Source organism: Musca autumnalis, unplaced genomic scaffold (genome assembly GCF_047663935.1).
Source record: "Musca autumnalis isolate F117 unplaced genomic scaffold, ASM4766393v1 scaffold_3, whole genome shotgun sequence".
Taxonomy (NCBI): domain Eukaryota; kingdom Metazoa; phylum Arthropoda; class Insecta; order Diptera; family Muscidae; genus Musca; species Musca autumnalis.
Genome location: NW_027411866.1, coordinates 84455230 through 84472855, shown reverse-complemented (window position 1 = coordinate 84472855; position 17626 = coordinate 84455230). Strand labels below are relative to the sequence as shown.

At 35.9% G+C, this 17626-nt stretch overlaps 1 protein-coding gene and 1 long non-coding RNA gene across 6 annotated transcripts in view; one reads left to right on the top strand and one right to left on the bottom strand.

The window, feature by feature from the left end:
* Nucleotides 1-17626, bottom strand: part of Smr (nuclear receptor corepressor smrter) — a 239828-nt gene that overhangs the window by 61543 nt on the left and 160659 nt on the right. The window contains exon 1 of one of the 5 annotated variants that reach the window (XM_073972313.1): nucleotides 4651-9129. The exons of the other annotated variants lie outside the window; for them this stretch is intronic. Within the exon in view, the coding sequence (XP_073828414.1) occupies nucleotides 4651-4652 (2 nt within the window). The 5' untranslated portion in view covers nucleotides 4653-9129. Of the gene's footprint in view, nucleotides 1-4650; nucleotides 9130-17626 lie in introns of those variants that run through there. 5 annotated transcript variants of the gene reach the window in all.
* On the top strand, nucleotides 9946-13857 carry LOC141396690 (uncharacterized). Its single transcript, XR_012411219.1, has 3 exons — nucleotides 9946-10143; nucleotides 13163-13390; nucleotides 13492-13857. It is a non-coding gene; the product is annotated as an uncharacterized lncRNA (long non-coding RNA).

Here is a 17626-nt window from a genome sequence, read left to right as displayed (position 1 = left end):
CCGGCACATACGGTCCGATGCGCGTCGCCTCACGCGTTATAAACAACAACCACATGAAAAATGTGTAAGTGATGCCAAGTTTGTTGTTGAAGTTTTCATGTGGTTGTTGTAACGCGAGGCTCAACGCTCCGTATGTGCAGAGGCCTTATATGTGCCGAAGCCTTTACTTGGACAGTATGGTTGTCGTTTTAAAGCTTATAGAGAGTATTTTTGTTAATCCCCGCTTGAGGGGCTGGCTACGAAAACAAAACTTACAATTTAGAAGAAATTTTTGTTCGCAAAGCCGTCTTTTGCGTCTGGCCTGTCCATATGAGACGTCTTGTTTACTACTTACTACTAAAGACCTCGGCACATACGGTGCGTTGAGCGTTGCGTTACAACAACCACATGAAAACTTCAAGAACAAACTTGGCATCACTTACACATTTTTCATGTGGTTGTTGTTTTCAACACACAACGCGTCGCACAACGGACTGTATGTATTTGGCCCATAATGCTCGAAATGTTTTAAGCCAGGGATGCCAAGTTGGTGGTTGTCCCCCTACTTGCGATTTTTGACGTACAAAAATCACTGTTCAAGCAGGGATGTCAACTGTTCCGATGTAAAAAATCGCTACAGAGTCTGTAGTGATTTTTACCACGGAATAGTTGGCGTAAACCAGGCGTAGGCATTGTGACTCACAAGAGAGCCCAAGTGCTCTAAGTGAGCGTAAATTTGTTATCGCTCACAGCCTGTGTAGATGCTAACACGTTGTGAACAACAACAAATTTAAGCTCATTGAGAGCACAAGAGAGACCCAAAAATGTTCTCTGCCTCACTCTGGCGTAAACGCTATTACTTTGTTTATGGGTACCTCTTAAATCGGGCTGAAATTTTTACCATAGGTAGTCCTTTCTCGGGTAAGTTCATACTTCTCGTGTTATGGGTCTTGACATTTTGCTATTCTTACTAGGGCAATATGGGTGTCGTTTTAAAGCTTACCAAGACAGACAGACTTTTTACGTCAGTCCATAGGGGAAAGCAACTTAAAGAAAACTTATAATTTTGATGAAATTTTTGTTCGCGTGGCCGACTTTTGCGCCTGACCTGTCCATAGGAAAAAGTCTCAAATTCTCAATCAACCGATTTGGTCTAAACTTTGATCTAAATATGGACCAATATAGTACACTCCTTCGGGCAATTCCAATAAATCAGGTTTGAATATTGGCAATATTGGCCCAATCCTTTGGTTAACTCCCACACAAAATTCTAAAAAATTGACTGACTAAGCACGATTTTGGTAATAATTGGTCACAAGAAGGTATATATCGGACCATCGAGTACCTCACTCACAAAAGTTCAAAATTTTAGCTTATGTGCAACTTAAGGGCCTTGAAATTTTCGCAGGAGGTAGGCCTTGGGATTTTTTTCGAGGGCAAGTCCTTATGATTTTAGGATTTTTTAGATTTCGTTGCTACAATTGATATTTCGTAATATTCTTAAGGCTCCTGTACATACGGTCTGTAGTTTTTTGGCGTTGTAAGTCCACGCTTCTTGACATAATGACCCACGAAAGGCTCAAAGGCTACAGTGTCCAACTAAAACGGCTGGTTGACACGATGGCTATCGAATGGTTAGTTCCACTTTAATCCACTTCCAACGGTTAAGATAAACGCTCCACGTCCATAGAAATGTCGCTAAGTAAATACATAATTTTTGGAAAAAAGGATTACTGTTGTGTTACCGGTAGTCTTCTGAATGTTTCAATTTACACAATTATTTTTGCTTGTTGTTTATGCACCCAATCTTGGCTTAAACAAATCAACCACCAATATTTGCGGAAACCAGCCTCTCGGATCGGACTGAAATAAAAAAGCCAAGATCATGTCTCCAAAAGTATGAACTTCCCCCGGGAAAGCTATATATCTTTGTGGTCAGAGTAACAAGGACTACCTATGGTAAAAATTTCAGTCCCATCCGCGCGATTCCCGTAAAGAAGGTAATGGTGTTAAAGTAAGACATGTGCGAAATGTCAAGACCCATATCTCGGGAAGTATGGATTCCCCCTGGAAAGCTATATATCGTTGTGATCAGGGTAACAAAGATTACCTATGATAAAAATTTCAGACCGATCTGTGAGGTGCGCCTAAACGAGACATAAGCCCTTTTTTGCGAAAATCCCGACATTTCAGTGAAATGTTCTCTATTCCAAATCTGGTTCACCTCTCTGCCTTGGATAGCAAGTTTTTTGTCTAACCAACCGTAATGAATTCTTGTGATTATGTAGAACTTTTCTGACTTTATCACGTGACACTAGACACAAATTAATTTTGAAGTACCACTTCTCTGGCACTGGTTTGGGGAGATCTGGTAACAAATCCAGTTTAATGGTTCCTCGTTGATTGTTTTTGCAATGTCTGCATATGATAGCCCTGTCCCTGTAGTGCGATTCTCTAACTCATTTTTGAGTTACCGACAAATGTAGTAAAATTAAAATGGTTATAATTTCGGTAATTAACGACCCAGCAAAATGTTCGATGCCAAAGATGACATTCAATCATGGGTGCAAGTGATCTAGCATGTCATCTTTTTAGCATCTTCATCGATTAATTTTATATGAGCGTGGACCCCAAAAGATGACGTTCTTTTCTGGATCCTAAGCATGTCATTTTAACCAATGCGTTGACATGTCATTTGCACCAATGCTTTGGCATGTCATTTCCACCAATGATTTGACATGTCATTTTCACCAATGCTTTGACACGTCATTTTCACCCATGCTTTGACGTCATTTTAACCAATGCTTTGGCATGTCATTTTCACCAACCCCTTGGCATGAAATTTTCATGTATTGTTTGGAAAATGGAAATGCTGTATTAAAATATGGTTTTCATGAAAAACAAAACTCTTTATTAATTCAAACGAATTCATGAAATAACTACAATTAATTTATCAGTTTAGTTTTTCAAAAGTTTACATCCAAAATTGCAATGTAATCACCACCGCTGCAACGCAAAAGATTACTTCCTCCGTTCTCCGCAACTGATATTCTTTCATCTTACAAAAGGTTTTTTCAATTATCTTCCCATCGCCAGTTCAGATTTCGACATGGACTCCAAATGCACTCCTTTAAGTATTTTTATTTCGTAAATTACTTTTATTTTATAATTTTGTTATTTTATAACAACATTTTGGTAATTTATACTATTTTGTTTAGTGACGGAAATATGTAGGGATCTACAACCCGGATTGCTTTAGGGATCTCTAAGAACAAAATGTAACGAACGGGGAGGAGAGACTTTTTATGGAAAATACCATTTATGCTTAATTAATTTATTTTTAATTGTTTCTTTCCAAAAGTAGTTTCTTCTTTATTTTCAGATTCTTGTTCCTTTTCGTTTCGGACTTTTTTTTTTCAAATTCCAAGAAGCGAGATTTGATTGATTTCATTCTATGTCAGATTTAGAACAGACAAGGGAACTTTTAAAATAGCAATGGTTGCAGTCCGATTCTATTTTTAGCTCGATGGTTGGGACTTCATATAATACCAATTGTTTAGAAGTTTTAGTTGTTTGATATGCAGGAAATGTAAGACAACATCGCGACGACAGTTCTAACAACTTTGGTCTGTTCCAGAAACTGCAAGAATCTACTTATTTTTACAACGTAAAAATTTTTCCTTTATGTTATCGGAAAAAATAGTAAAAATTAGTAGATTTTTGCAGTACTGGAACATACCAAAATGAAAATAAACAGGTGTGTAAATAAAAACAAAAACATCATCTCTATTGGATCGATGGAATGGGTACAAATGCTGATAAAAAGATCGGATCTTTGACGACTTCCTTTGCATTGGTTCAAATCCTAATGAAAAGATCGGATCTTTCACGACTTCCTTTGAACCAATGCAAAAGATGACATGAAATCACGTCATCGCAAAGAACCCCTTCCGTCAAATTTTGCTGGGGATGTCATTCTGTAAGTTTGCGACCAATAAAGAGTAGTCGAAAAGTTCTACCGATAGCAACAGTGTTGTCAACCTTTATTTGAACTTTTCATTCATAATTTTGCGTTACCGATTTTTGTCGGTAACTCAAAAAATGAGTTACGGAATCGCACTACTGGTGTCCCATTTGCAAAGATACATATTTTTTGGTGTGTAAATCCATATTTCCCGAGATTTGGACTTTGAAAGTTCCGTGAGTACCCTTTTAATCCTCTCATAATCCTTTAGTTTTACATTACTGTTTAGCATTTTAACTACGTACTACACAATATGTGAGGCCCCTTTTGCAAGTCCATGACAATCCATCTCTAATGTAAAAATGTATGGCTTCGCATGATAAAAACAAAAATCCCTTGGAACATCAAAAACAACAAATTGTGCACTGATTTCCTACTTTTCCTTGGAATTTGGCAAAAATATTTTTAATAAATATGTATTTGTCGTCTACTTGTGATTGACATTTAATCAACAAATTCCACAGAGAAGCTGGAGAAAAAGTAATAAAATAAAATTCAGCTTTGATAAAGTACATAGGTAGGTAATATAAAAATAGGGTGGGGGAAGTTCAAACATCAAAGTCAAATGTGTAGGGTCATGATACGACGCAGTTGGTATTTTTGGTTAAGGAGAAATTTGAGAAATTTAAGCCAAAATATTAACTTACATGACAATGAAGATTTTGGCTGCATTCGTTAAATTTTAAATCCCAACAGCAAAGCACATTTATGAACATCTGTCTTATTCCTGAACAGGGAGGAGGAGGGCAAAATGAACACAATTTTTTAGGATTTTAGCAATTATTTTTATGAGTACACAGATTCTTGCTTTTAATTTCTTTTGCACTTTTATTGTGCTCTGAACAGAGGAGCTGTTCTGTTAGATGACTTTTTGTGGATAAAACATACAGCTTCTTTCTTCCAAAAATTTAAATTCGTTTGCACTTTTACACTATTTTGCAATGGTGCTGTGGTTGGTAAGTATGGATGAAATACTCAGCTTCTTTCTTCCAAAAATTAAATTTCGTTTGCACCTTTACACTATTTGCTCTTTTTTCCTTCCTTTAAACAAAGGAGCTGGGAACATCGAAAACGATTTAATAAATTTTGCTATTAATAATTTTACGTATGAACTCTTTTTTGTTTTTTTTTTCTTTCCTTTCCATTAATTTACAGTAATACACGGTTATCTCAGAGAGCCAAGATAATATAAATGTCACCACACCACTCAATAATTAGGCTAGAACAAGAAGAAGAACCACGACACATAGCCTTTCATTAATTATTTGCATTAATTTTTGTTTTATTTTATTTCTAAATTTCTTTTTTTACGTAAAAAACTCGACAGAAACAAAAAAGTATTAACAAAAATACTACACAGCACAGAGAGAGAGTGGCTGTTCGGGGTTCAGACGGCGACGTACTGCTTACAAAGCATCGAGAAAAACAACACGAATGTGTGTTTGCCACTGTCAGCTGTGTATAGTGTTGCCAAGGCATACACATTTATTAGAATGGGTATAAAAACGTTTTACTGGCATTTTTAACAACGACGATGGTGGTGATTTTGGATGAGGTAAAACGTGTTATTGGATAGAAATCACAATAATAACATGAGGTGGGGGGTAAATTTTGACATTGAAAAGTTAGTATTTAATTGTAGTGAACAGCCAAAGCAGGTGAATTATCGTTGAGAGAGGTTATGTTCAAAGAGTTGACAAGACTCAAATACCGTCTAAACATGTTATTAAGGAATAATTAGCAATATAATAAGTACTGCTCCCAAACCACTTGCAGGAATAGACATGTTTTGCAATTTTTACCTCTTATAGTACCTTTAGATTTACGAAATCAACTTGATTTTAAATGTCAATTCCATAACATATACGTCAAATAAAATCCAGTGAATTTATATTACATATAACTAGGATTTATTTGACGTATACACGCTATGGAATTGAAATCGAGTGGATTTATAAATCTAATCTTAGTATTACAGTTTACCTTTAATTCCAGTGGGTTTTAACTGTACAATCCATTGTGTATACATATCTTTATCCCCTTTGGGAAGTTGATGGGAAATATTTTAGGCATAATGAAATTATAAGGTGGAGTAAAACGCCAGCGCCGAGGTTTTAATCTGTCATATTCTTCATTATTGGCAATAAATTGCATGAAAACGTAAAAAATAACATTTTACATCTTGAAGAAATTTCGGCCAAAATACAGTTGTTGTTGTGCTAAATAAGTGAGGTGGTAAATAGGTAATGACTTTAAGCTTAATATTAATTTCAGCAATTGCCATTTAATCAGCAGAAAATGTTGTTACGAGCCACAAAGTGTAGGAGATAATTGTATAAACTGGTAAAATCCAAACCAATTAACACCTCTATCCTCTACATTCTTAAAATAACCAACAAACTGGCAACTCTATGCTATGATCACAACAACAAAAAGGCACACATTCCAAAAATTTATAGCCGAGAGAAAGGTGGCTGGCATTCATTCGAGTTACTAACGACGTTTTGACGTGGTGATTTTGATCGGCAAACATGTATCAAAATTGGCGCGCAATTAAAAATTGTTATTACGACAGCAGAAAAACGGCAGTCAAGCAAAAAAAATTAGCTGCAACGCGATAATAGAAAATTATAAATAAAAGGGAGCAGCAGAGAGCATTGCATGCAACTTTCGAAGAAAAAAATAAACGAAATACCAGACAAAATACACACCCCAATCATTGAAAATGAATAACAACAACAAAAAGTAAAAAAAAAAACAAAATTGATGTCGATAGCACAAAAACAGTATTTGACATGACAACGATGATGAAGAAGAAGAAAACACCGAAGCTTTCGTTTGGCCCAACAATACCAATTTAAACTAATCAGACACAGGGGAGCTAGTTGGTGTTCTGTTGTTGTTATAACGTTCTGCCGCCGCATAATCGGCTTCATGCAGTAGAGCTGCGGCGTAATTTTCTGTTTACCATTAAAAATAGCAACAGCAGCAGCAAAAAAAAAAAGAGAACTAAACGACGTACGACCGACAAAACAAACCAACCGTCAGTATGGCGAAGCGAATTTTCGCTATGTACGACTTGGATGAATAGCAAAGCAATATGGGTATTATTATTGTATTATGGGCATGACAAAGAAGTTAGTTTGTTTTGCGGCATGGACTGGACGGATATCAAGAAGAAGCAAATGTTTGAATATTATATACATACATATGTGAAAGTATGTGTGTCTGAGTTGAGTATGGTTTATTGTTGCCATCGTCGGTCGTGTAGTCGTCGGGCAATACTCTGTGGGATTTGTTGTTATATTTTGTATTATCATTTTCCAGAGGTCGTTTATTAATTTTATCACTCTTTCGCCAGACGTTGCAGTCGAACAAACGACAGACTACCAGCCAGTGAGACGAACAGCCAGACAAACCTCATTTGATTATTGTGTCGTATACATCTCATGACTCACTCACTGTGCAATAGACAGACATTGCTCTCATTACTGTTATTATTGTTACCCCACCACCACGTTCATTTTGGAAACTTGTTTACACCAGAATGAGAGCAGAGAATGTGAACGTACATATCAGATGGATGATAGGGTTAATGTGAGTTGCAGGGCAATGTGTTTTTTAGAATTATAACAACTTGAAATATGATAATTATTATCATGCCCTATTGAGTCTGCTTGAAATTCAAATCCAAGAATATCGGCAGAGGGCATACAGTAGTCGAAAAACATACTGTAACATTATGCAAGGTAAATAAATGAAAACACTACTTATTTGATTATTCTTTACAGTTTTGAGAAATAATTCTATAAACCAAGAAAACACTAGGTTAAGGAGGGGAAAATTGTAACAAGTCTCGTTTAGGGTCACCTCTCGGCTCGGGTTGAATTTTTTACCATAGGTAGTCCTTGGGACTCAGATCACAACGATATACAGCATTCACAGGCGAAGTCCATACTTCCCAAGATACTCCCGATCTGAGAGGTGTCCCTAAACAAGACTTACGGCCGATCACCTGGGCTGATGCACCTACATTCGTAATTTTACCATGGTAATATGTATGCATAAGTAACCGTTGAGCATCTTCCTAGAACTTCGGACAATGGATTGATGTGTGTATTAATGTATATTATAAGAATTGTAGACCATGGAGAAAAAGGGTTTACATTTCTTAGGTATTTTTCAGTCATTAAATTAATCTATTTTTTTTTTTGCAGTTGTCGAGTTCTTACATGTACCGTCGTTAAAACAATCAAAATTATTCGATAGGAGGTCCTAAACAGCACTTTTCCGAAAATTTTTGAAATGTTCTGTGGGAGGTACCCTAAGAAGTGATCTGATATAGTTCATATTCGAACCTGATCCATGTTGCGTAGAAATACATTACGATTTGCAAATTATGCGTGGGAGCCACACGAAGTCCATATTCAAACCTGATTTGCCTATGCCTGTTTATGACCAATTCGCGAAAATTTTTGAACTTTTGTAGGGGAGGTACCGGCAGGAGTGCACCGATATGGCCCATCTTCGAACGAAAACTCAACACTTCCAGAATGTTGAGTGTGGAAACTGTGACCTTAAGGAGTGTGTACCTTTCGTATGTGAGTGAGTTTAACACTTACTAATTACACCATGGTACACAGGCATCCATCAAGCGACTAATTACGCAAAGGTCTCCATATGCGAATTCTGCGGAAGTTAGACGAAACTGCATTTAGTCGGAATTTGAAGGATGTGAAACTCTCTAGAGATCATCAAAACTGCAATTTGCGTCCAAACAATTGTAAATGTTAGGTACCAAATTTCGTTAAACCAATAACCATAATTGGTGCTGCAATATCGACCCAACCTAATAAAAATTGAGGTGTCTCGGGGCTGCGTTGTGCACCTATACACACTATGGCAAAGAACGTACATAGTACCCCAAAGACAACACCACATGTTATTTTTGCAATTTTCTTCTTTGTCCTGTCCCTTTTCACCTTTTGTTATTTACTATTGTTGAATACATTTTCCCGGTTGTTGTTTTTTTTTTTGCTGCACAAATAACAATAACATTGCTGCAGCGTTAGTGGTAGTTGCTGCTGTTGCTATTGTTATTACTTGACTGTCCCGCAACACTTAACAATGACAACAATAAAATCTCTGTTTAGAAGCTAAAGAGAAATTTGACAACAATGCATGTGGGTCGGTCGGTCGGTTTGTACATTTTCCTATGTCAAAATGTCAGTCGTTTGGCGTGACAAACAAACGGTCAGACAGACTGCCAGTTGTGCGTAGTTGTCTTCTTGTCCTTTATGGCCTTTTATAAAATGTTGCAGTATATCGCCCAGGCATCATCGACAGCAACAACAAAGAATTCATATTAATGAAAATATAAACAAAACTAAACACACACGGACACATAAGAGCACACATACCTTGTAAACACATGACGACGTTACGTTTACTTTTCTTACATTTTTGTTGTTGTTATTGGTATGTGAATGTAAAAAAGTGTTTGTCCGCTGCTGCTGCCATTCTTTCTTTCGTTCGTTGTTCTTGCTGCTGAATAAATGTTTGTTTATGAAAGATCTCTTCTTTAATTGCTGTGGGAATCTCTGGGCGACGTTGTCACATTTCAGCAGCTCAATTATTTGTGAGTTAATGGTGCTGCTGCTGCCGATGTTAAGTGGAGGGGGATTTATTATTTTTGATATGAATGCGTGCGTCGACGTTGTCGTGGAGTTTGCACTTGTTATTCTGTTTGGTTTTTTTGTGGACTAGTTGTTGTTGCTGTCTTTGTTATGTGTTCAGGTCAACGACAATAATAACAACAGCAACAACTCAACGTATCTCAAAAGAGAACAAAAAGAAGACAAGTTCATTTAGTCTATAAAGTTTGTTTTTATTGTTATACCTATTATTGTGATTTCGTAGTTGCTCTTGTTGTTATTGTTATTATATTTTACTTAATTCCACGAAAAGTTGGTAATATATGGGAATATGAGCAATATTAGTATTAGTAGCTTTAGAAGTAAAGAAGAAGAGGAAGGCACAACAACGACAATCATAAAGAATAAAATATAAGTCTTGAGTGCAAATACGAGATTACCAGGCCATACTTAATAAAATAATAAATGGAAGGATGGATAGGTAGGGTAAGTGCACCTAATGTCGGCATGTACCAGTAGTCGGCACCTTTTGAATTTGAACTCAAATAACTAAAAATTAAAAAAACAAACTAGGAAATTAATCCTTAAAATTCTTCAACAATATTGTCAGCTAACTTTATATAAAATTTCATTGAGCTAGGACCAATTATTATATCGAAATTTAAGTTTTTGTCAGTAAGGGTTTTTCACCACAACCGAAAATGTATGTTTCTTAAGAAAAAAATTGTGGAGATGTTAACCTTATAAGCTCTGTAATTATTTTAAAATGAAGAAAATTTCCGCAACATTTTTGTTATATAGGTAGAGAACAGTTAAAAGAACACTTCAGAAAAAGAAATTTTTTAAAAATATTTATAATTGTGCAATTTTTGCTGATGCCGACTTTAGGGACAAAAAAATATAAAATTTGCCTGAAGTCGGCATGGGGTTATAAACATTGATTTTTATCGATTACTTTTAGCTAAAAATTATAAAAAATACTAAAGAAATACTTTAAAGGTTAATTAATAGAAACATAGTTTCAATTTGAAAGGAACTTTAGCGATTTTAAGCAATATTAGCCATGATTTGAAGTACGTACGTTGTGGGGTGCCGACAACTGGGTAATAGATGCCGACTACTGGTACGAACTAATTTATTTAAACAATATGTTTAAATTTCCTTATTTTTTGAAGTAAAATCAATAGAAACGTATGTCATAAACAAGAAATGTATAAATAACTAATGCTTAACCCTTTCGGGGATTCTATGCCATATGGCATAACCAATTTTTGAAGGCCGTTTTAAGGCAAAATACTTATGGGCACTCCTTTTTTAATAACTTTGTATTTTTCCCTGAAGTGTTATCTAAAAATAATTCGACAAAAATGTTTGATTGGTGGACCCTATACATTGTTATGTCTCAAAGAGCAAGCGCTCCTCGTTCGATTTAAAATTTGCATGAAAATACCATCTTATAATTTTATATATTTTATTAACATAAATATTTTTTTTGTTAACTTTTTGTATTTAATTTAGTAGATAATCGTTGCCTTAATAATTAAAACGAAAAAATGATCCGAAATATAGTTCAATGGAGCTGCCAGATTTTTTATATTTCATACTATGCCATATGGCATAGATTTTTCCCAACGGAAATGTTTCACTTTGTTTGACTCCCAGATCTTCTATTGTAAAACCCCTAGATCTTCTATAAGAAGACCTCCAGATCTTGTATAAATAGACCTCCAGGTCTTCTATAAGAAGAACTCCAGATCTTGTATAAGTAGACCTCCAGGTCTTCTATACGAAGACTTTCAGGTCTTCTATACGAAAACTTCCAGGTCTTCTGTAAGGAAACCTCCAGATCCACCATAGGAAAACCTCCAGATGATGTATAACAACTCTTGCAGATTTTCTAAAATAACTCCTCCAGATATTATATAAGATGGCCCCACGTCTTCTACAAGCTGACCTCCAGCCCTTCTATAGGATTACATTCAGGTGTTCTATAAGAAGTCCTTCAGATCTGCTATATGAAGACATTCAGGTCTTCTATAAGAAGTCCTCCAGTTTTTCTATAAGAAGGCCTCAAATTTTCCATAAGAAGACCCTATCTTTTCTATAAGAAGACCCTAGGTTTTCTATAAAAGACCCTAGGTCTTCTATAAAAGGCTTTAAGTGTTCTAAAAGAAGACCTCCAGATATTCTATAAGAAGACCTTTTATGTGAAGTCCTCCAAATCTTCTAATAGTAGACCTCCAGATATTCTATGACAAACCTTCATGTCTTTTATAAGTAGACCTCCTGGTCTTCAATGAGAAGATCTTATGCTTTTCTATAAGAAGGGCCCCTGCTCTTCTATGAGAAGACCATCTGGTTTTTTATAAGAAGGTCTCCTGCTCTTCTGTGAGAAGACGTCCTGCTCTTCTATGAGCAGACCTCCTGCTCTTATATAAGAAGACCTCCTTCTCTTCTATAAGAATACCTCCTGTCCTTCTATATGTAAACGTCCTTCTCTTCTACGAGAAGACGTCCTGCTCTTCTATAAGCAGACCTCCTGCTCTTCTATAAGCAGACCTCCTGCTCTTGTATAAGAAGACCTCATTCTCTTCTATAAGAATACCTCCCGCCTTCTATATGCAAACGTCCTGCTCTTCTATGAAAAGACGTCCTGCTCTTCTATCAGAAGACGTCCTGCTCTTCTATTAGAAGACGTCCTGCTCTTCTATGTAAAGACGTCCTGCTCTTCAAGAAGAGGACCTCCTGCTCTTCAAGGAGAGGACCTCCTGCTCTTCTATAAGAAGACCTCTTGCTCTACTATAAGAAGACCTCCTGCTCTTCTATAAGAAGGCCTCCTGCCCTTCTATATGCAAACGTCCTGCTCTTCTATGTGAAAACATCCTGTCCTTCTATGAGACGACCTTTTGCTCTTCCAGGAGAAGACATCCTGCCCTTCTATGAGAGGACCTTCTGCTCTTTTATGAGAAGACGTCCTGCTCTTCTATAAGAAGACCTCTTCCTCTTCTATAAGGCCTCCTGGTCTTCTATAAGATGAAATTTAATTAAAAACGTGAATATTTTAGTTTTGTTTTTTTTCCTTTAAATACATTCTATGCCATATGGCATAGTGTCCAAAAACCACTTTTCCAAACAAAATGTTAAAAAATTAGTTTTGATTATTTATATAGTGGGCTTAAGTATATATAAAATTGGAAAAATATATTTTTCAGATCAAAAACAAAAAAGAAGCACCGAAAGGGTTAAGCTATAGTTCTTTCAAATATTTAAGAAAAAATGTAAAGTATGCATTTTTTCTTTATTTAAATATAACATGCCGACTACTGGATCATATCATGCCGACTATTGGGGAATGGTGCCGACTACTGGTGAAAAAGCAGTATTTCACTAAAATTGCATTTTTTGCATGCTGAACAGAGATAATCAAAAAAATTGTTTATATAATCTAAAACTACACAAAATAACGAATCATAACAACTTAAATTTAATTTGATTGGATATTTAGGCTCGGAATGACATACGGCTGAAGATACGAGAATCCTTAAAGTGCCGACTACTGGTGCATTTACCCTAGGTACCAAAAAAAAATATGACAAGTTCTTGGAAATACTCCGGAGATGGTGAGAGGGAGAACACTCATTTTTGCTCTTGGGTTAGCAACCAAATTAACATTTTTGTGTATGACAAAAGACATTTCGGGACTTTCCAGCGTAAATTTGTAGGTGTTTCTGGGGTAAGCATATCAAACAGTAGACTTAATATCTCCACTGACAGACCCAGTCAACACAGTTTACACAAAAAAATTATATTTACATACTCTTTTTTGCATTACAGGAAATACACGTGAGCCGTCTTTTTGGAACATGCTTTCTAAAATTATCGATCGAAGTGCGAAGAATAATGTAGCAAAGACCACAAATATTCCTTGGAATATCAATAGTTATCGTGCAAATCGCTATTTTAGTTGGTCACCGTAGGATTACAGAGTTTTTGGACCATTAAAAAGGAAACATGAACTTGCCTACGAAAAAAATTGTATCATTGTAATTACATAGAAGAAAGAACAAGGAGGAAAGTACCCGAAAGTGTTGTCCAATATGGCACAATCGAATACTCAATTCGTGAGGAATCGTGATCATTGTTGTTGTTGTAGCAATACTAATATGTTGGTATTTCTTGTTAGTTATTTCCCTGTGAGACTTTTCTCAACCGGTTGAAAAAATATGTAGTTAGTTATAAATGCATTATTCTACAACTAACTACAAATTGGTTGAAAAGTCATCTATAGATTAAACAGGTTGAAAACTAAAAAAATGGACAACTGACTATTTCTGCATTACTTTTCAGCTAGTTATCAACCAGTTTCAAAATAGTCAGTTACAAAGCAATTATTCTACAACCAACTATAAATTAGTTGAAAAGTCAGCTAGAGATCAACCAGTTGAAAACGTTAAATGTTCAATAGCGTGTTTTCGACGCAAATAATTGTCATATACACTTTCGTAATTATTTCGATATAAATGCAACATATCCATGTTTTTTCACTCTCTTTAAGACAAAAACTAAAAATTTAAACTGACTGTACACTCTTGGGCTAATAAATCTGCGGTGATAGATTGGACTGTAATTATTAGCGGTCTGATTATTAGCTCCAGAGGTATGAGCTTTGAGTCCCAAATGGAAACATGTAAATAGAATAAAGAGAAACAAAAGGTTTGCGGCAGAAACTTGGTTTCCTTTATTGACAAGATCGGTTGCTTACCGTTGAGAGGTTGCTAACAGAGTAGTTTTCTTAAATTCATGGATTGACAATTAGGTATATGATAGCAACAGAAACGGTTGGAATGTAGAAACTCTTTATCCACTTGAGTTAAAGCTTTCTATAAAGTGGATAAAGAGTTGCCATATAATTACATACAAATATTTATGATAATTCAGTTAATTTTAATAGCTATGTATGGGCAATTCTATAGTAAGAGTAATTCATTGAAGGCACTTAAACTATGTTGTTGGACTTGCTTCAACACTGACTATAAAAAGCCAAAAAATAGTTAGATATAAATCAGTTAAAAATTGTTGGTTTATAACTAGTTAAAAGTAATGCAGAGATGGACAATTGTCCACTGCCTAGCTCATCCCCATGTTAAAATAGTTGGCGTAATGAAAAATAATCGAAAAATAACCACAAAACACGAAAATATTGTTAAAACTTAAAACCTAAATTTACCTAATTAAAACTACTTACAAACTACAATATACTAGTTAAAACCTACAAGCTAAAAAAAAGTTAAACACACACCCCGCAGGGATGGTACTGGTTCCTCTGTGTCAAGATTCAAAAATTCTTCAACTTGGACTGGTTACGTTCATTAAGAATCGGAAGATTCTTTATGTATCGTCTCACTCGATCCCAGCCCATATGCGGGCATGCGTTGGTTATCGCGCTTTCAATTCGGGCCCAATACGAATTGATTGAGGCGGCTGCGTCGTCCGGATATAATTTCCTCCGATGGTGGTCAGAGTACGACATTCATCGCCTGCGCTACTGCACAAGTTTGAACGCTATCCAAGTCTGTCAGATAGGTACGTTGATCTATATAGTGGTTTTCGTTTGGACCTCACTCTCTCTCTAGATCATGAAGATCTCTCCTGACGTGCCTGGGTGTGTGAAACCTGTCTTGTATGGAGGAACAATGTTACAGTCTTCAAGTCGGCTTTCTGGCATGTTTGAATTTTCTTCCACTGCATAGCGCTAACATTGTTGTTGTAGCAGAATAGGTTTGATGCTGGGTTGGCAGCCGCTGTCCGAAACACTTTTGCTTTTGATCAATCCGGTACAAATAAACCCACTGCCTTGGTATTGCTAACATTTGCATACCACACTGGCCTTGCATAGCTTACAACAGACCGTTCTATTTTGCTTTGTAAGAAAGAGGTCAACAAAGTTTTTTGTCAGAACCCCAAGTGTTGCTGGCCAGCGACTTGAGGAACTTATTCCTACTTCTAATGTTGTCGCAAATAGCTGTGGCTTGCTCTGGCGACTTAAACATGCTATCGAACGTTACACCCAATATCCTGTACTGCGATTCTGTAACTCATTTCTTGAGTTACCGACAAACATCTTTAAAATTAAGATGCTTATAATTTCAGTAATTATTGATATTTTTCGACCAAAAAAAGTAGCCGAAAAGTTCTACCAATAGAAAGAGTGCGGTCATGTTTTATTTGAACATTTTATTCATAATCTTGCGTTTTAATTTTACCGATTTTTGCCGGTAACATAAAAATATGTTAGAGAATCCTTCTACTGGGGAGTCAGGACACCATCGACCAATATCTTCAACTTTCATCCATGGACAAAAATCATGTATATAGGGGGTCTTCAGAATTTCGTGGAGGAAGTACTTGAAGGAATGGACCGACATAATCCATTTTATAATTCATTCATTCCTTTCGATACGTATCGTAGACATCATTCATGTCAGTTAGATCATTAAGTCAGAAAGTGGAATATCGTGTAAATAGGACCACAAAGAATAGCTTCGGCAATAATTTCCAAAGTATTCTCAGAACAGACGAAATCCAAACGGTACTTAACAATTTTTTCAACTTTTGTGAGGGATGTACCCTAAGGAATGTACCGAAAGGGGTTTACCGATTAGAATCATCTTCGAACTTTATGTAAGATTCGCAGAAATATCATGATATGCAATGTTTGGACCGATGCAGTAGCCGATTCGAAAGTTGTCGTGGGCTCCAGCCGCTACATATGGTGGCCGTAGAGGTTTTTACAGATTTCATGTGATTGTGTCACGAAGCATGGACTTGCACCTGAAAAAATTGGTTTATTCGTAATAGAGCACAATCTGTTAAAAAAATCAATTCGATTTGACAGGAGTTATTAAATTGCCTGAACTAAATTTTGTATGGGAGGTACCCTAACGAGTGGATCGATATAGCCCATATTCGAACCTGATGTATTCGGTTACTCCCATCGTGAGTTATCGTGCGTACCACTTTAACCAATTGAACTTTTGTGGGGGGCTATCCGAAGGAGTTGACCATAAAGTTTGAACAAAATTTACGAATGCCAAATTTTGGGCTCAATCCGTTGATTCGTTCGAGAGTAATGGTCACTCCAGGCAGAGGGACGGACATGGCTAAAGCGACTTTTCAACGTTATCAAAAATACCCCTCAGCGTAATTTTGACGACATTTCAAACTTCTATACAGGTGATGTTTTTAGACACGATGTTCAGATTCGGCGATTGAAATAAGTCCCATATCGTTGAGCTTGTCCCTTCAGGGATATTTGAGAGTCTTCTCTAATATCAATGGGAATATATTTGCTCAGCAATATGGAAATTAGTTTTATCGTCGATTTCGAATATCGTGTCGGATTACAGTTCAGTAACTCGCTCTTCGAAGCACAGGAGACAATATAAAAAATTAGAATATATATTAGAGTATAATTAATATTATTTAAATTAAAACAATTTTACCACTACAGTAAAATTTTAAAATATATATTTTATGTATATCTATATACATAAAACAACGGCTATCCATTTAGAACTTTAATCCACATTTTGTTATATCCATTATAATCCATAGATTGTGTGCTGCTAGGCGGCATAACCTGGTATAAATGTCTTACCTGGAATGAAATAAAAAAAAAACAAATATTATTATTAAATATATTTTAAACAATTATATACGTACATATCGTCACCTGAAATGCCCAAAGACGTAACCCTCAACGTAACCCTTTGAGGGTTACGTCTTTGGGCATTTCATGTGACGATATATTATATATGCATGTCAATAGGCATTAAATATTTATATTATATAAACCATTTTGTATTTTTAAAACAAAACCAAAATAAAAAGTTGGTAACAGTAATAATAGCGCCACCACAAAACCATTAATTGACCGCCTGGGCCCGGCCATTCCCACAATAATCATCAT